Source organism: Rhipicephalus microplus, chromosome 2 (assembly GCF_043290135.1).
Source record: "Rhipicephalus microplus isolate Deutch F79 chromosome 2, USDA_Rmic, whole genome shotgun sequence".
NCBI lineage: Eukaryota > Metazoa > Arthropoda > Arachnida > Ixodida > Ixodidae > Rhipicephalus > Rhipicephalus microplus.
Genome location: NC_134701.1, coordinates 45,495,422 through 45,516,387, shown reverse-complemented (window position 1 = coordinate 45,516,387; position 20,966 = coordinate 45,495,422). Strand labels below are relative to the sequence as shown.

The window sequence follows — 20,966 nt, the reverse complement described above, 5'->3', positions numbered from 1 at the left end:
TTCAAGATTTGCAAGTGTCAGGAATGCGTCGAGTTTCCCTCTGTTTGCGCTAATATAGGATTGTAACAACCTGAATTTGTATATGTCATTTGCCTTAACAATTTTATGTTTAACAAAGAGTTGTCTTGTGTGTTAAAGGTATGATATGTTTTCTATTGCCCTGATCGCTCTTTTCTGAAGTATTTTTAGCCTATTTAAATTTGTTGATGTAATGTTTGCCCATACTAAAGCGCAGTAGTTCAAGTGGGCATGGAAAAGAGCCTGATATAAGAGCCGCTTTACAGTAACGGGTAAAAGACGTCGACAACGATTTAGAGTGCCAATCACGCGTCTCAACGTTAAACTAATGTGGTCTGTATGCTCGTTCCAGGACATACGTTCATTAAAAACTACTCTAAGCGTCTTAATGAATTTGGTCACTGCAATTTCGTAGGGGCCTAGGGTAACATAATTTGGTACATGCAGGGATATGCCGAGAGCTCGGAAAAGGACACATTTTGTTTTTGATTCATTTAACATTAAATTGTTCTTGGTGGACCATTCACGAAGCTTATAACACGTGTTGGCCGCTAAAGCCTCGAGTGTACTTAAATCCTTTCCCGTAAAAAATAATGTGCAGTCATCAGCATATATTATGAAGTTACAATTTTCACAAATTCTGACTATGTCATTTATGTAGTATAAAAACTATACAGGCCCCGGGATACTACCTTGTGGTACTCCGGTTTTAATTGGTTGTGTGCGCGATTTGAAGCCATTTATTTCAACATACTGAGACCGCGCACTCAGATATGACTACATAAGTTTGAGTGGTGTTCCCCTAAATCCATAGCATTCTAATTTATGTAGTAACAGTTCATGAGATACCATTTGGTGTGAATTATTATTATTATTATCATTATTATTATCATCATCGTCATCATCATCATTTTACTTAGGGGCATTCACTTCATCCCAGAATACCTGTAGTGCAAATAAGTGATAAGTGCACACTGCTTTCATGATGTTTTTTTTTTTTGTACATCTAATGCTGACAACATTAACAGTTCATTTTATGCCAGTACATGTTTCATTTGAAAAAAAAAAAACACAGGGTATTTCAAGCAGTGCAAACAACTAAAAAACAGTTTGCGTAAAGCACAGGACATATGCAGAACCAAATATTGCTGTGTACTGCGTCGAAGTTTAAAGGGGCTGGCACTCCCTTCCCTCATATTGCCTTGCACCTCTCTGCCAGAGGAGGACATGGCACTGCAATTTATAGAAAGGCATAAAGCTACTCTGAAGAGGTCTAACTGCTCTGCCTCATACTGGCATCTCCTGATCTTTTGGAGGTAAAGTAAGGCTGCATGAAGAACAGGTAGCCATGCATCAGTTATTCCCTAATACGTACCTCCTTCGAAAACCCAAAACGTCCCCAGGATGTCCTGAAAGAATGTGCTGAGGACAATCACAGGATTGCATGATATATTTGAGTCCATTAAATGCAGTTAAAATATGTAGGTCTCTGTAAGGACATTATAAATACTGCTTTGAACAGTGTAAGAGTGGAACACAAACTTAATGAGTAAAATGCAAAACAAGTGCACTGTTATCGATGCAACAACAACAACAACAACAACAACAACAACAATAATAATAATAATAATAATAATAATAATAATAATAATAATAATATAAAATGAATATTGATTATATTACTGATATAATTATAATAGTATTGTTTGGTTTATGTATACAAAGTAACCAATCATTAGGATTAAAAGGGGATGCACAGGAAGGCAGTGATGTTTATTTATAACAAATGCAATCTAAGGAATTCTCCTACTGAGTTGCAAACCAAAGCAGGTCTATTAACACTGCAAGGTAGGGCAAAATAGCAAGACTAAAGTTTTTGTTTCAATTAATTCATAGTGACACAAACATTGACACCTCAAAACTAATTTTTTTTCAGTTTTAAGTTAACACATTACAGGCACTCACAAACACTTAATAAATACACTTCCAAATCAAATTGCTATAAATATTCATACTGCCCACAAACCACAAGAGAATGCAAACCAAATAAGTCCTTTTGGTAATAACTCCTCATCTTTCACTGTGTCCTTAGATATGATACAAATGTCACGCGTAATTGAGAGAAGAAGAGACGAGAAAGAAAAGAAGGCAGTATCTGCGGAACAGTATAATAGACGGCGCTTTCTTAAAAAGTACATAGAAACTGCAGTTGGGTAGAGATATTAGAGATATTCTAGATGGTGCTGTACCACACTCTCCGATTGACTGCATGTGCAAGCTGTGCCTAGGTATGCATAGAACGAGTGCATCTCTCAGTCTCCTGGATGGTCACCGTACATGGTAGATCGCTGGTGGAGCATGGACGAAGCAGAGTGGCGGGCACGTTGAAGACACTTGTGCTCGGCTTCCTTGGCGCGCGTCTCATCGGTGTTACCCGTGCGCCATATGGATTCTCGAACACGATCGGACGCATAGACGCATGCACGGTCGGACGCTTCATCCCACTCATCACCAATCACTCCATGAATATGTTGTGATTTTTTTCTTTTGTTCTTCTGGGATTAAGAAAATTTATTAATATTTTCACTCATTTTAACTTGCACATATGTTGTAATACCTCTTCTAATATTATATTCTAACAAAGCTTATTCAGCTGTTGAGTACATCTACATCGCCCAACATTTCATACTACACTACGCAGTATAGATTTAAAAATAAGCTTCAAAGTCAAACTCCACTTATTCACTCATAAATTGTGCCATTCTCTTGGTGCAGTGATTCATAGACTGAATTGTTTTAGAATTTTCTAACACATTTGACAAGGTCAGTCATAAACAATTAATTTAAAAGTAAGTCATCTGGACCTTGGCACTAACAAATTTTAGTAATTGGGATGCTTCGCATGAAACTGAACTCACTTTGTGCTCAGCTAAGCCCAGCTTATTTCTCATTTTAACTGCAAATGCTGCTTCCTTGCTATCATCTAAATTTCGTCATGATTTGCTGATAATGGTGTTGTCATTTGTGAAATTACCAGCAGAGACTATTTGTACCACATGTTATAGATATATTGCTGAATAAAAGTAGGGTGGAATTATTCTTAAACTCCCATACTAACTATAAAGTTAGCAATGCTAACCACATGCTTGGCTTGTGCCAGAAATGTCGCACCACTCCTTGCTTTCTTAATGTTAACGTACTACCAAACCAAAACATGTGCAGGCATGTGCCTTTAACACGTTTTGTAAACAGATTTGTCCAATGCCTATGAACAAGCCTTACCTATGCCTTTTGGTCTGTTTGACACTTCAGGGCCTTCGATGCACTGTAAGGGCACAAGAAAACTTGTGGGTTTAAAAGTGACTTGTTTCAAGACTTCGCAATATGATGGTTGATGGAAAGTGATAAAATACTGAAGTTGATAAATGAGTTAGTTGTGGTGTGTTGTATAATGGTATGCATAAGTCGTGAAAAAGAAGCAAGCATGCAAATTAGTAAATTCATGATGAAAATATAGTGACATCAGTGCAAGATTGGTTGTCATGGTAACCCACCTGCAGTTTGATGGTAATTATGGAAGATGAATGTTTAATTATCCTGAGTTTTAATAAATTGGCATTTAGTTTGTGAATAACAGTATGCTAAAGAGCATGCACATATTTTTGTTTGGTCGTACAACGTCAGTGTAAGGAAATATTTTTAAAGAATGGGTGGTAAAAAATTTGTGGCACAAGCCAACAACATTATTAGCATTGCTTATTTTGTAGTCAATCTGGACATTCGAGAATAATCTAACAGACATCTGCACAGCCAAGTATTTAAAATTACCAGGCAATTTTCAAGGCATGCCTACATGACAATTGCACCTGCATGCATGAGCTCGCGTCTCTCAGATTTGATGCATGTGCTTTGTTATGTCGGAGCGTGGTGCAAATACACCCAATGGTTGTCGGCCACTGTTTGGTACATGTGTTGTGCAGCAAACTAAATATGAAATAAATTTTAATACAAAATGTTTTATTGCTATTTCCCAGTTGATGTATTATTCCCACTGCAATATAAAAACAAGTACTTCAAATACTGGCTGTACCTCTCTTTGCAGTTATGATAAGGACTCCTAGCAACTTTAAAACAGGAATCGAGTATCTGTAAAAAAAATCAAGCCCTTAAAATCTTTTGTTAAGAAAGGGTAAGTGACAATTGTATAGGTAGCAAAATCACTTTCCTAGAGCAAAGCAGCCAGCTGAACTAGATAACCTGTCATGTTTAGTGCGTATAACCTGTCAGTAGGGAATAAATTTATGATACTTTTACACATTTTCTATTTATTTCTGTGCACTTAACATTTTCAATATTCATAAACTATAAAAATATTTAGTTCTACGAATAATAGTGACTGAATCAAATAGAACAGTATTCATTTTGGTATGTGAAATTGTAGAAAATTTGCACACCCTTTGAATTTGGCACTTTCAGAATTTCCCTGGAAAACCTACTTCTCCATGTGGGCTTTACATGTTTTCTAGAGAAAGCTTCTGGGCCATCATCGTGAAATAGGTTTTTTAATTAAACCATCATAGCAAGTGTTATACTTGTACTTCATTTGTTTTTTGCAAAGCAGTTATAGGGTTCACTTATCTCTATATTCAAGAGATATGAAGTGAATGAATGAATGAAAGTATAGTTGGCCAGCTAATTGAATAATATAATGACCCGTATGGACTTTGACCACTGGAAGGGTGGAGCAGGTGTTGTTAGACGTGGACTTACAGGCTGTTAAGGGTAGATAGACAAATCTGGCTGATTGTTGCGCTAGTATTAGGGCTTATCAGTTCAGATTAAATACCAGCCAAAAATCACAGGCAGCAGTCCTGATAGATGTGGACTGTTGAAAGCAGTTAAAGCTGGAAAAGAAGTGCCGTATTTATTATTTACACATCTGTTGAAACTTTGAAAACCAGGAAAGTTTCTCGAGCAGGCAATGTTATGTAATGTTTTTTGATGACTGTGACATCGCACACTGTCACACTGCACATGTGTCTGTTTCATTATATATTTTCTACAAAAGCCACAAATAAACATAGATGGCAAGGATGACTTGCAGATATTGATGGACATCTACGGTAATGAGGGAGATAGGTTAGGTTTCAGATTCAGTAAAAAAAAAATCAGCAGTCATGATTTTTAATGATAATGAAGGTTGTGAGCTTCGGATACAGGAAGTCACGCTAGCGATAACACATAAATACAAATATCTGGGCGTATGAATAAACGATGGGACTGAGTACCTAAGGGAACACGAAATATAACGGAACACCAAAGGTAATAGAAATGCAGCAGTGATGAAAAATAGGGCACTGTGGAATTACAATAGGTATGATGTTGTAAGAGGAATATGGAAAGGGGTCATGGTTTCTGGTCTCACGTTTCGCAATGCAGCCTTGTGCATGAGATCAGAAGTTCAAGCAAGATTACAAATTAAGGAACATGGAATTGGTAGGCTTGCTTTTGGAGCTCACGGGAATACACCAAATCACGGAGTACAAGGTGATATGGGATGGACATCATTTGAGGACAGGGAAGCTAGCAGCAGGATAAAATTCGAGAAGCGTTTGAGAGAAATGGGGGAGGAGCGTTGGACTAGGAATGTTTTCAGTACTTGTACATGAAGAATGTCGATACAAAATGGAGGAAGCAAACTAGGAAATTGACTGGTAAATACTTAGAAAACAGCTAGCAGGTGGCCAAACCAAAAAGAACTATCGGTTAAGAAGAAAGTGAAGGAAACAGAGAGTGACATGTGGAGAGTTGCCATGATTAAGAAGTCCGCACTGGAGATTTATCGAACTTTTAAGCAGGGAATTGCCAAGGAAAGGATCTATGATAATACTCGGGGTAGTTCTCTACTGCTTGAGACCAGGACGGGAGTATTGCAAACCAAGACATATCGGGCCAAATACACGGTATGCAGTGCATGTGGAGAGGAGGAGGAAACTGCCGAACACTTGATAATGTTCCGTAATGGGCTTCACCCTATAGTTCAGGATGATGGCGCAGAGTTTTTCAAAGCACTGGGGTTTAGGGACAGTGAGGGCAAAATAGACTTTAAGCGGGTAGAATTAACTAGAAGGAGGTTATCTGATTGGTGGCTAAACTCAAAGCACGAGTGAAAATCGAACTCTTCACTGCAAAGTACGAACCCTCAACCTCACTATTTAAAGAAAAAAAAAATAAAACTGATTTTTGCTTCATTAAGTATTACAACTTGTTGGCGCTAGCCACCGCCCAATCCAAAGGCTACTGCCATAATTATTCATCTATCTATCTATGAGAGCCAACGTTTCTAGAATTATGTTCCCAACGTTTCTAGAACTAGAAACGTTGATGGGAGCTGCAAGTTTGCCTGCAACGCACGGCGTTTCAGCGAGCATGGGAATTACCTTTCCTTCCTCCGTGGTTTAGGCCCTTACAACGTTTGTGCCACCGGGTAGGGTGGCTAGAATGGGGAGGTGTGATGAGCGGGGCGCCTTTCGCTTGGCGGAGAGGGTCCTTCGGCGCGCCGATGCCGCTAGGGGCGCTGATGGCAGCGGCGCGGGTAGTGAGCGGCGCACTTCGCTGGGTTTGCTTCAGTCGCGCCATAATTTTTTTCGTTAGCAGTCGCACTGTCTTACAAGTATGTCGTCGATCGGTGATTGCGTTGAGTCTCTCTGAAATGTCCGAAGATGTCAACGACAAAAAAGAAGACGCAACGTTGGTGCTTTGTGCCTGGCTGCAACACTGGATATTATAATTCTTCAGGAGAGAAAGTTTCCCTTTTCCGAGCTCCCACGTGTAGTGTGCTGTTCGACAAATGGATTCGTGCTATTCCAAGAGCGGACAAACAGCTTGACGAGAACTCCGCAGTGTGCGAGAAGCACTTCGACCCAAGGTATGTACAAAAAATAGAAGGCACGGTGTTCGCACACCCGAGCAAGAGACCAATTTTGCTTACTTGCGTTCCACGTGTCACATGCTGCATTGCAACATAACCAATTGGCTGTCCTTTTCTCTTTTCTTTTTCACAGATTTGTCGTGCGTACGTTCAAACATAGGATTAATGGTGAAGATGTATACATGCCGCGCGCTGTGCCGACCTTAACAAATGACGCCGTGCCGACGATTTTTCCTAATTTGCCTAAATACTTGACGAAAGCTCTGCCCAAGGAGAGAAAGAGACGGAAAAGCGTGGCTGAAAGTGCTGTTTCGAGTAAAAGAATTAGTGTGAACCACGACAATGTCGAAGAAGGCTCAGCGATTGACCATGACGTGATCGTTTCAGAACAGAACGTCATGTTGACCGAACAGCTGCATTCCTTAAGTGCTATGCTTCACCGTCCTAGCGAGTTGTGGTCGATGCAGAAGTTCGAGCAAACGAATGCATTATGCTACCAGACCGCTAAATTGGACAGAGATTTAACACCTCCTGTTATTCACAACAAGATAGTGTTGTTTGAAGCTGAGGAAGGAGCAGCTGCTCAGTGCAGCATCTTTCTGAACGGGTTCCTATTCAAAAAAAGTGGCTGTCAGACAGTGAGCCAAGCACAGGATCTTCTCAAGTATGCAGACACATTGACACCCTGCGTAGGAATTGGGACAATGGAAGAGTTCCAACCACTGAATTTGGAAAGCAAGGCGAAGCTATCTCAAAATCGTGTCTTCTCCCTTTCTTGCGATGGTTCCTCATCGATTTCGCTACAAGGTATTATGAGATATCGCAGTTGCGCAAACCCTGCCTAAAATATTTTATTTGAGCCTGTAGATACCTGTCCCTGCTTTGGTTAGACTTATCCACCGATTATGGTACACTTTACAGATGGCTCATCTGGACGTTGTACTGCCTGCAGAAAATGCAGAAACCTTCTGAAGGCTCGTCTGCTCCGTCTAAAAAAAAAAAGACTAAGCGGCCACTTGCAAGAACAGCTGCACAACGACTGAAATGGGCTGTTCGTACGTTGAAGAAAAAGAAAATGAAGCTGCTTACCTTGCAGGATGCCCTGAAGAAGATGCGAGAAAAGACTTCACAAATCATTGCATCTGTGTTAGAGGAAAAGGTACACTGTCCCATTAAGTTGTTATAGATTCATTACTAATAGCTTCTTAATTATTTCAGCTGAAACTTCTTCCAAAAAAGTAACGGGCTGCGGTGCAGGCTTGTTTTGACGCTGCCAAACGAAGGTCCTTGCGCGGATATAACTACAATAAAGAATGGCTCCTTGAGTGCATCATCCTCAGAATGAAAAGTGCACGACTGTATGAGCATCTTAGAGCACACAGAATTCTTGTCCTGCCAAGCCGTGCTTGCCTTCAAAAATACATCAAGGTATGTGATTGCATATGGTGTGCAGTATAGAGATGGTTCCTAATGTTTTTATCTACAGGGATTCGCTGCTGCTTATGGGTTTAATACCAAACTCCTGAGCTGTCTGAAGAAAAAAGTTAAAGACATGGATGAAATGGAGAGGCATGGGGGCATAGTAGTGGATGAAATGAAACTCTCTGCTCATCTGGACTTGCAGTCGTCCAGCAATATTGAAGGCTTTGTCGACCTCGGCAAGTTTACCGATGCCAATGAAAGACACCGCAAAGCTGACCATGGGCTTGTCATAATGTTCCAACCATTTGTGGGGAAATGGACACAAATCATTGGTAATATATTTTTTGCACTGTTAAGGCACATATGCCGAAGCGTTTTGTAATGCTCTATTTCTCTTCAGGTGTGTTTTCATCCAGCGGGAACGTAAAAGCCAGGCTGTTGACAAAACTTTTGGTAGAAGCTACAATTTTGTGTGAGCAAGCCGGCCTCTACGTGGATTACATTTGCTGTGATGGTGCGCCCTGGAACAGATCTATGTGGAACATCCTGGGGATACGCGCCACCCTCAATGACATTCAGTGCAGAGTTGTTCATCCGTGCAACAAACACCGATTTTTGTACTTTATATCGGACTTCCCTCACCTCATGAAGTGCGTGAGAAACACAATGATGAAGCAGGGCTTCAACACCCACAACGGAAGGGCAAGTTGGCTCTAATATTTCTGTGGAATTTTTATGCATAATGCGTACTTCTCAATGCTAATTTGAATCCTTAACAGTTCCTGATGCAATGTGGAAATTTTACAGGCCCACTGGGATCATGTGTCAACCATGTGGAAACTTGACAGCAGTGCCATCACCTTGAAAGTGGCACCAAAGCTGACTCGATCACATATCTTTCCAAATGGATTCGAGAAAATGCGTGTGGACTTAACATTTCATGTTTTCAGTGCCCAAGTGACTCGGTGCTTAGATTTTTACAAAGATCAGATCGAGGAGCAATACACAAATGTTGAGCCAACAAGACTCGTTATTGGTCTCATGGCGGAACTAATCGAGGTGATGACATCCAGGTTTCCAGCAGAAGCTTTACGGTAAGAGTGAAATATTTACCCTGTCGATAATTAGTCCAGACAAAGTTTCTACGCTTCATACATAAACATTATTTCAGGCTTCACAGCCGAAAGGAAGCTGTGCTTGACCAGGCACTAAAGTTCCTCGATTTGTGGGAAGCTCACGCAAGAGGACTTGGCTTTCTAAGCAAAAGTACCGCAGTGGGTTTGCGTGTGACGTTGAAAAGTACGAAGCACCTCCTGGAGTACCTGTGTGAGGAAGTACATTTCAAGTATCTCATGACGGCTCGCCTAAGCCAAGACTGCCTTGAGCGCTGTTTCGGAATCGTGCGGCAGGCAGGTGGTGGCAATGATCACCCAACCCCTGCACAGTTTGTTGTTATCACGAGGTATTTTATTATCAAATTTTACGCCTTATGTTGCATGTCGTATAAACTTGTTACGCATCTGATTATGTTTGACTGCTGTTGTGAGTAAAATATGCATTGTTTATTTATAGATGCCTCAGCTTCTATAGCCTGGCAAAGAGTCCGAAGGGTGGCAATGTAGCTGACGGAGTGGTGGAATCTCTTCTCTCTCTGGAAGAAATGCTGCACGAGGTGGAAGATCACAACGAAGACAACGAAAGACTTTCATCTGACGTGCTAGAAGTGTCTGTAGATCATGCGTCATACACTGTTGAGCGAAGTGACGCCCGCCTTGTGTATTATGTCGCAGGTTATGTCGCAAGAAAGCGTGTACTTCGTAGTAATTGTGATGATTGCAAGAACGCCTGCCTTGCTTCTAAAGAAAATGTGCCAGGAAATCTCCCAGCCCAGGCAAGCAAGCTGTGGGATCTCGGAGGACTTTTGTATCCGTCGAATTCCTTCTATAACCTGATATTATCCCTTGAGAACAAAATCACTCGCTTCTTGAGCACATCACGTCTTCATGCCAAATCGGCCGTTGAGATGATGAAGGGGATAGGCGAGACGCAACAAATTGGTTGCGCAAAGCATGCTGCTTTTTTGACGAAAAGTGTGGTGCGATTTTATTGCCTCACTCGTGTCCACTTTTTTTTTAAAGGGATGAACCAAAAAGAAGACGAAAAGAAAGGGCGGAGAGTAAAGCCATGCGTACTCTAGTGGCAGTGCATGAATGGCATGCGTGGAAATAAAGTTGTGTTTTTGTGAAAAAGTGTCTGCTAAATTTATGCTGCTGGGAACAATTCTCAAGTCACACGCTTAGCGGTATAGGTAAATTTTGGCGCTCTTAATGCGTGACTCATCTGAGTTAATGTATACATTAACTCAGATGAGTTTTAGCTGCCTATAGGCAGCTAAAACTGCTTCGTTTTTCTGCGGCGAGCAGCGCGCTGCGGCGAGCAGCGCGCGCTCATTCGTACATCGCCTGCGAAAGGCTACCCGCGCCGGTGCGTGCAGCGCCCCAAGCGGCATCGGCGCGCCTTGGGGACCGGTTTCTGCGGCCGCTTTTCACACCTCATATTCTAGCCACCCTACACCGGGTGAACCGAAACACTGCCGCTGCTGCGCCGCGCAGGAGAAGCTGCGATAATAAAAATGCTTGTAATATGGGTTTATTCAACAAATATAAGCTAATTGACTCGTAAAACGTTTGTTTAGTGACATTTTTGTGGTTCAACGTGTTATACAATAATATATTCTACATTTAAATCGCGCTAGGTAATAATTTATAAAGTGACGTCACTTTTGTGCGGCGCCAAAAACAAGACGTAAAATTTATACGTGTATTTTCAAAAACTTTGTAATGCAAAAAAAACATGAGCGAAAAAATAAGGTGGGGCTAGCTGCTGCGTTGCGCCGCTCGCGCGGCGCAGGAGACGCTGTCTTTTTTTCACACAGTGCTGCCGTCTTTAGTGAGAAAAAAGGTCGTGGGCAAAAAAAGGTAAAAGCGTCTTATTTCTTCGCTCGTGTTTTTATGCATTACGAATTTCTTTAAAATACACGTATTCATTTTACATCATGTTCCCTGATATCAACTCTTCGCAGAAAAATATTGAAAAATCAAGTGCAAGTGCTGACTGCCTCCTAGCGCGAACCACGTGGGGAGCGTTATTGCAAATGGACGCTATGGCGGAACAAATGGACGTGAGTGGCTCTTTTGTCTCTCTTGGCGTAACTCTAAAACTCGCTATTATCACCTGGGAGACGGCGTTCGACGATAGTGTGGATAGCGGTTCACTATCTTCTTATTTCTTGCCTAGTTTTTGCGCCTTTCAGTCGTGTGGGAACGTCGTGAAATGCTTACCGGCGTCAATGAATGATCGAATTCTTTCATAGCGGCATCCGGCCGGCGCTCGTAGGAAGCGCTTCTCTCTACCACTGTGTGTGTCCGTGCACGCCTTCTTTGTCTATCCGACGACGCATAGCCGCCTCGCTGTTTGCAATGCGGCCTCTATCAATTGGTGCCCGCGCTTTGTGGCATTTCGCGTGGTCGTGCTGTAACAATAGCCACGGTAATACATAGGAGCAGTCGGCGCTTCATATCTTTGCGCGGCCCGTTTCACAGTGCTGTGAAGTTCAAAATTGCAAACATTCACTACAGAGCTCGTTTCATCCGGTGCTATACGGAGCTGATTGCTCACAGAAAAAATGAAGGTAGCCCTTTGGCATGTTGTGATAGCGTGACGTAAGAGAAATAACTGGATGGATATGGAAACAAGTGTGCAGTTCACATCCAATTAACTGTTTGCCCAGTTACGAGAGGCGAAAAAAATACAATTTTAAACATTGCCCTTGTTTTCCTTGGAAATGCTGTTTTGGGAACTTTGTGACACAAGGACCGGCAAGAAAGACTGATCCTGACCGCTTAAGATTGTGATGTCGGGGATCGTTGAGCCCAGTCGGTGTGAGAAGCCTAATTTTTGTTGTTGTGCACTAAGCATCTTCTGCAAAGTCGTTTTCTTTTTGCATGTCGCAATCCACAGTTTTTAACATAGAGTATAGCTATATAATCTGCATCATGCGGCAAATAAACCTAGTGGATATAGCAGTTGACATTCTTAACTTAGTTAGACTGGGACAGGTTAAAGGGGCTGTTAACCCAAAACTTCGAACAAAGCTTGTTGTGTGCTTCCTTTGTATGTGAGGAACCTCAGAATGAAATTTTAAATGCAGTTTATAGAATTTTTGCTTCCAATGACTGTCTAAATGCATATTCTCATTATAGAGACCCATAGCTACTGCAAGTAACCCTGTTGTCATTGTCTGGAAAGGGTAAAGCAACATTTAGTGACATGAAATGAGCGGGGACCCTCAACTCTGTCTCACTGAGGACATAGCTGCAGTTTCAGCAAGGCACTGAAAAACATCTAGTGCCAACCCTGCCTCCTCTCCTGGCAGCTACTCTAGGGGCCAGAGAATTACCACTTTTTTCTCTGCATTGAAAACTGCTTCTTCTATGCTATCACATCTGTTTTGACCATCACTGGGGCTGCAGATTGGCATCCCCCACCAGCAGACTTGAACATGGTCAACCACACACTGTACACCAATCAACTTGACGAACCCAAAGTGCACAAACTAGACAGTGCTTGCGCAAGTTTATATGCAGCCATTATGAAAAACTAGCAATTTCTTGGTGCTGCCAAGTTCGCAGCAGTACTGTCATCGAGAGCGAGCAGTTTTTTGTACTTACTGATAAGTGTGCATGTTTACGCTTACAGACATCGCAAAATATGCCACTTGCTTCTGTGTACATCGTGTTCCCATATTTATTCATTTTTTATTCGATAGCCCTTACTCATAGGAGCTGCTTGGAACCGCAGGGCTATCTTTTGCTCTTGCGGAAGGATAGCCTGAGCCCCTCTTTTCAGTCGACAGCGGTGTTCTGTGACATTCGAATTTTAACCAATTTTATGTGTGATCTGCAAAGTGCATGAGATAAGAAATGCCTGTTCACTGGCACTAACGGTGCTACTGTAGGTATTCAGGAAATTTGGGCAGTATCAATGCAAGCACTCTTGTACTCCACTACCAAGGATTGCCTTTTTCTACGCTACCCATACATGCAGCCGCTTTTTTCACGGTACAGTGGTTATTGCAGCCCAGTTTCACAATGACATTTTAAAAAATTTATGTTCTCATTGCCAGCAATAGATAACTCGGCCGTAGAAACTTGTAAGTAAGACTGTAGGATTGGGCGCGTTCGTACATGATTAAGAGTGCAAATCAGCGCAATCGACAGGAGGGTACAGAAGAGACGACACAGAGCGCTGTTAATTTCTCTGGAAAGCCTTTGCTTTTGTACCATTACACCCTGTTACGACAGCCATGCGCAAAACACAATGACCTTACAGAAGCTCATCACATGCACAAACCTAAATGCATCTTTTCTTTATCGGTGAAAGCAATAGAGGGGTGCTGCACAATCATCTTTTTGTTAGAGGAAGATCGGGAGCTTTATAAATAACTCGACCGTAGAAACTTGTAAGTAAGACTAGGATTGGGCGCGTTCGTACATGATTAAGAGTGCAAATCAGCGCAATCGACAGGAGGGTACAGAAGAGACTACACAGAGCGCTGTTAATTTCTCTGGAAAGCCTTTGCTTTTGTACCATTACACCCTGTTACGACAGCCATGCGCAAAACACAATGACCTTACAGAAGCTCATCACATGCACAAACCTAAATGCATCTTTTCTTTATCGGTGAAAGCAATAGAGGGGTGCTGCACAATCATCTTTTTGTTAGAGGAAGATCGGGAGCTGTTGGTGTTACGCCCGCGATTGTTGTGCCAATCTTCACGGCCCGCCTTCAGCATTCTTAAACCTCCTTCTCAAATGCTACCTGTTTCCAATAAACCCTTTTTCAGGAAAAAAATCCGGCTTCAAAGAAAAAGTCTTGCTTGCCTTGGTGATATTGCCTATGGTTTGATAAAAGCAAAGGCATTCCAAAGAAATAAATTGTAGGAAGCTCATACTCTTTAACCTCTCTCATGATTGCCTTGATTTGCATTCTTAACAGACCTCTACCTGAGTACGTCACAGCGTGACGTCACCAATGCACATGCAGGGCGGTGGTTGGCAAAACACTCCCCCCGATGGCTAAGTGGGGTGCAGTCGCTCGGTGTTGGGGCAATTTTTTTTTTTTTTAAAGTTTGATCTCCATCTCACCGTGGCAAAATTAGCTTTGGTATGTGTCAGAGAACATCGAGGTGTGTGGTGATGTGCATGATGAAATATTCGCCATGCTTGCTGGCTGTTTATCTCAGAAAAGGGAACACGCGTAGAGGCCTGTGCGAAAAACAGTGGCATCGCCTTCAAAAATTTGCAGTGCTGACTGTGGCGTGTAGTGTGCGTTGCAAAGCATCGACAATATTGATTCACCTTTACGGATGACAAAACTGAGAATATTGTGCGTGGTGTGTGCAGTGTGAATAACGCGATGCGTCCTTCTTAAGAAAACACTGTTATTCGTTGTGGGCCGGTTGCAGTAACCGGTTGTCGATGGAACTTTATGATCTGACATTTTAGTCGAGGTAAAAATACATTTGACGCGATCATTTGCAAGAGGGTACATCTCAGCGTATGCGCGGCGTGCAGAAAAATAAAAGTGCATGATCGCCGGGTGATATATACGACTACGCATGCAGAATCGGCAACACTACAACATGCACAACGGCTATAACTCGTATTACGAGTTATACGTGTTATCACGATACGTACGTGTTAATGGGAACAGCGGACACTTTCGTTTCTTATCTACTTTGTACTTTTACGGCTCGATCCTTATGAACTGACAATGCGCTTGTGTATCAGGACTAAAGAAGCAATATAGGTACGAAAACACGTTATAGGTGTCAAATGCAGCAAGGTAACTGTGCCAGAAGTATATATATATATGATTACATTGTCGGGTTTTAAATCGCATGAATTTTTACTGGGTCATTGAGAAATGCAGCGGCAGAATTTCACTTTAATTTTCACGATGATATGTTAACCTCGGCCTAACCCATGGCAAGAAGAGTTTAATTTTTTTTTTTTCATTCATCACCGATCAGGCTTTTGCACAATGAGTGAGAATCTTATCCATGACGTCGCACACAGCAGCTCAACACCATGCTACCGCCAATGCTGTAACTCGTTTGAAACTGCATTGCACATGCCTCGATGGAAATTGAGTAAGTTTAAATCAATGCCATGCAAATGGTTCTCAAAGTGCCAGTCACCATGTACATTCAAAACGTTCGCTTTCAGAAAAGATCATACTTTTTTTATGACTGCCATCTACGTGGGTAAAGCCCACTGAGTGCTAGTTGCGTCTCTCAGTACTTTAAATAAAGTTTCTCCATTCATCCAACTACGACGAGGAAATTTCCGCTCTATGAGCAGCGACCCTTCCGTGACCCTCTTCTTTTAAAATCTGTGACTTTAGCACATAGCAATGTGGAAATTTCTGTCGAAGGAATGCAGGCGCGCAGCACTGCTATGCAGAAAGATGCCGCCGGCGGAACTTTCTTGCCAACTAGCACCTGCTCCGAGAGAGCCCACTGTTTACAAACAGGGAAATTGGGCGTAGAAAGTTGGGATAATGTAGGTCTGGGCGAACTCTTGTCTGAATGGCGGCTCCAGTGAGGAGGGTGATACAGAACAACAAGATTCATTGTTTCTGTGGCATACTCCAAGAAATTTGGCTCAATAAAATATTGGTTAGATAGATTTAACTTTGTTGGCTACTGCCTTTCATGCAGCAGTTATAACAAGTGTTCTGTTGTATTGCAAATAAAAATAGGATGTTTCCTGTTCACAAACTATTCTCAGAAGTTACCTTAACAATTAACATTGCCCCTTACAGTTACCAGAAGGAAGGGTGATTAGCCCCTCCACGTGTGTTTACCTCTGTCGTGTCATCTGCTAAGCATCCGCCTGGCGTCTGCATGCACACATTCGGTGAGCGGACATTAGCATAGAAAAATTGAACTTAGCTGCACACGACGATGCTCGGGCCCTCTGCCCCGAGTTTTATATCATTTGATCATCGTGCCCTTTGTGGCTTGCAAGTTCCAAACTGGCGTTTGTACATCCTTTGGATCTATGTCTCGGTGCTTCCACAGCAATGTATTCAGGACTACACTGTGCTATATCTGTGAACCGCTATCAGATTCTCGGCGTGTTAGGCTTAGCAGGTGTGATTGAATAACTTATCTTGACAATAACCACAGAGCATATATGGTGTTTTTTCTTTATTGTGAGATGTTGCAACGAGATAACTCATTACATAATTTATTTGTTGCTATGAGTTTCAAGGGCATGTTGGGATCGAAGCGGGCAATAGAGTATGGGCGCTGCCATGTTGATTTTCAACTGCAGTTACTAGTGCTTACTGTTACAGCAATTTGACGAACACAATGTAAATGCAATAAAACGAACGTATTATTTCTGCAGCAGATTCTGTACAAGGGCAAATTGCCAATTGCAATATCTGCAACTCTGCTTGCCTACTCGAACTTGCTTGTACCCCGTAGCTTTGACAGTGCGTAGCTGTAGTGGTGAGACAAAGTACAGTTTGCGAGGTTTGCATCGAGGACATGGCACCACCTATGTCGTGACATCACCCATAGGATGGATGCCTGGTGTGTCGTATTCTAAAACACTGAGCTTCCTGCGCTTTTGCCACCACGCTTTTGTATGCATCACGTATGCGTTACGTATTGTGACGCTCATTTCTTAAATGGCCTGATAATTCAGCCAAGCAGACCACAAGTTGGTGTCCCGGTAGCACCCACATATAGCATGCTGCGCTCGTCACCTAAAGCCGATGCAGCTGACGCCATGAAGGAGGATGCAAGTGATGTTGAGAAAGCTAAGCTGCTAATACATTATTAATCTATTCGGCCCTGGCGGTGTCAATTGACACCACTACACATTTTTCCTAGCACCTCAGAAATGTAACCAATACTTCTCATTCTCGGGGAAAGTTCTCCAATGATCCCCACTGCAATTGATATCAAAATAGGGGCACTTTTGTGGAGCTAGAAGCCACGATGATAAAGAAGCGCGACTGAAGTTTTGGGTGAAGCTGAGGTGGTTATGCGCCATTTTCGGGATGTTGTACTGAAGCTGGTTCTATGGTTATTATACTGACAGGTAAGGCGTTGGTTGCTGTTTTGTGTACTCTAATTCATTAGCAGGAATAATGGAGCAACTTTTTCTCGTTTTCTAATCACTGAGCCCTGATGACGTAATTCAGGGGTTCAACAGTTGCACCAATTGGACCAAATTGATGCGATTGCCCATTTTCGTGCCGAGCTTCAACAAAAACATGAAATTTGTCGAAATTGCACCACGCTGTGCAAAAATGCCTGACCAGCCTCAAAATTTTTTCAGTTGCGCTAATTTCAGTAAGAAGTGGAGGCCACTTGTAGTTTGCGTCAATAATCAATCCAGGGATCCATGCGCGCAGACCCTAACTATACTCTGTTTCAGAATTTTCCTTCAGCACTGTGGAGGCTACAGGGCCCCCAGCCAATAGGAGAGGCGATTAGCCCCTTTACATGTATTCATCCGCGCTGTGTCGTCTGCTCACCGTCTTCACGGCGTATGCTCGCCTAATTATTCTTGCACGCTCATTGCATGTAACATGGGTGGTTTATTAACTTTAAGAAATAAGTAAAACCATCAAACAGGCCATTACACATCAACTGCAGGAATTTCGGCATCTCAACATTATAATTTGTGGCTCTACTGAAGATCGGTAGACGCTCATGTCGGCGGAACTGCTTTTTGTCGAACGATTTACTCCCGTCTCTCACTGCAACACTTTTTTGTTTCACTGAAGGAGCATCCAACGCATGCGGAATGCTTTGCGAAGTTGCATATCCGATATTTGAAGATGCCGTGTTTTTATGTACGGCTACACAGTCCAAGCCCTGGCATTGGCACGTTAGGCTTATCAGATACGGCTACGCAAGCAGTCTATCTTGCTAATAACTACCAAACGTACCTGATGCTTCATCCTCGGAGCGATATGAAACAAATCGATTGTTGATTTCACGATTCATTTGTTGCTGTCAGCGCTGTGGACGTTTAGCAAAAGTAAGTTCGGATCGAAGCGGCGGTTGCTTCTGCATGGAGGCTGCCATGTTGATTTGTAACCATAGTTTCTACCGATAACTGACGCAAATAATTAAATGTGTAGCAAATAAATGTGAAGAAAAACATATGTATTGATTTGGCGCAACACACACCAAACAAATGCCAATTTGAGACAACCCTGCCATTTTCATAACACTTATATATAGAACTATCTTTCACTGCGCAAACGTGTTGCTTTCTTACACCCCGCAGCTTTGGTAGTGCTGAACCGTAGGGGTGAAACAGAGTATAGGTGGTCTCTGCCATAACCCTAAACCACTGCTAAGCCGGGACCTCGTAAAACGCTATCGCACAAATAAAGTAATGCCGCTCGCCCATGGGTCTGCTGACCGCCACGGATATTTATCGGCAGAACGACACAATCTACAGAAATGCGTTGCCGTAGCCAGCAACACTTCACGAGTCAGGTAACGTGGTTACGGCGTGTTAGGAACTAAAGGTGCAAGCGTATGCCTCTGTTACTGCACGCGAACAAACTTGACATGCTGCGAACGCTGGCGACCACATTGGTTGCCATAGCAACAGCACATATAATAGATAACCGGTGCAGTCGCCAGGCTATTGGACGCATTCTGGTGTTACCTTATCTAGTCAAACGCGCCTTGCAAGCAAGCCGAGAAGTTGTGCCCTAAACCTAACTCCATCATCAAAATATAAGTGGGGAGGTGGGAATGTAGGGGTTAGGAAATTTCTTAGCTTTGTTCTAACCCATGCAGAACGCCACTTAAGCCACCTTTGCCGCAGTACACCGGTGGCCTGCAGAAAAGCATTTTAAGATTTGGAAGGGACTGTTAGCATGAGTCACGGGTCATAGCACAGTTTGTTCAATTGCTCATGCGCGTATACGTCTCATAATTGTGAGTACAAATATGATCGCTGACGCCTAAAAAGTTACTGGCGAATATTTAGACACTTTATTATATGCTGTGCCCTATAAAATCAAATAAAACTGTGCGCCACTTTTTTTTTTTTTTTTTGCCACCTTCACTTCTCAGTTTTACGAATCTCCTGGGTCTCAAGGTCGCCAGCTTGGCAAATCTACACTTCAGTCTGTCAAAGGATTTGACAGGCATAATATATTGTAATTTATGATTGTTTGCTTAGTGGGCTGGTTCAAAATACTACTTCTATTGAAATAGCAGTGTTCATATTCACTCTGTGGAATTTAGAGGATGTAAAATGGTTGGTACATTTTATTAAATACTTTTTTACACTGCTCCAAATGTGGTCTTTTCTGCAGAAAAAATAGTGTTTTTTTTTCTCGTGACCTGCTGCAAACTTGGGTTTTGTGCTCCAAAAGTAACATTCTGCTGCTCCAAAAATTGCTCCAAATTTTATTTTGGCTGTTGCACACCTGCCTAATTTGATGTCACGTTCATTAATTGCTGGCACCACTGGCTAAATTTTTTGTTTGTCATCTACTGAGGTCCTAACTACCTGAAAAACACAAAAAAATGTATTGGGCCTAAATAAAAAATTCAGGGCTGAAAAAGTTGAATACTTTCACCATAAATTCTAAGACTTTGCTGAATTGCATGAAATGAGTGAGTGTTCAGTAACACTCCCCAGTATTCTGTGCAAATGCATGACCATCTACAAACATGTGGGAATTGGGAGTGAAGTGCTTCGCCACGCATGCTTAGAAATGCTGGTGGGAGCTGCAAAACAATTTCCCCTTCACTGCTCATTGTCGCGCTCCGCTGTGATCACGTTTTTTTTTTATCTACTGATAAATTTACTTTTCGCCTGGCTTAGACTTGTTGGGAAAAGTCGATGTTGGTTTTCAGCACCTTCATTGAGGTCGTAAGTGTGATAAAATGCTTGTTTCTTAAAGACCTTACTGTAAAAGATAGTTAAGATGCTGATACTCTTTTTACTCATCCGGTTAATCTACAGTAAGCGTGACTTTCTATTATCAGTAAAGTAGTCAACAAATGCACGCAACGAGCTTCCGGGAGCACTCGTGAGCATGCGTCATCTGTTAACGAACATCTTGGCTGCCGTGGCGTACCCGCAATCCTTCTCACGAAAGTGCTTTTCACAGACCTGCTGGTTAGCATTGGCATCTTTTTCCTTTTTCGGCATTACCACCAGCCAAGTGTCATGGATTTCTTTGCATTGCGGGTAACAATGAAAACTTACAGCTACATCTGTCACGTGCATCTGACGCAGCCATTGAATACTACCCCAACAAAATGAAGCTGCTTGCAATCTGCCGCGGTAATTATGATACTCAACTGCTGGCCTGAAGGTTCAATCCCAACCGCAGTGGCTGCATTTTGATTGAGGCCCCTGAAGTGCGCAATGTCAGTGCAACTTAAAAGACAACAGATGGCCGAAATCACAGGAGCCTGCCTCTTTGGCATCCTTTAATTATATCATGGTTTTGGGACACAAAAGCCCAGAT

The 20,966-nt window shown here is 42.3% G+C and overlaps 1 protein-coding gene across 4 annotated transcripts in view; it reads left to right on the top strand.

The window, feature by feature from the left end:
* Window positions 1-11,452: 11,452 nt before the first annotated feature.
* Window positions 11,453-20,966, top strand: part of Art1 (arginine methyltransferase 1) — a 144,092-nt gene continuing 134,578 nt past the window's right edge. The window contains exon 1 of one of the 4 annotated variants that reach the window (XM_037420207.2): window positions 11,453-11,552. In XM_037420207.2, the coding sequence (XP_037276104.1) occupies window positions 11,526-11,552 (27 nt within the window). In that variant the 5' untranslated portion in view covers window positions 11,453-11,525. Of the gene's footprint in view, window positions 11,553-16,270; window positions 16,355-20,966 lie in introns of those variants that run through there. The other 3 variants (XM_037420209.2, XM_075886416.1, XM_075886415.1) reach the window with 3 other exon arrangements.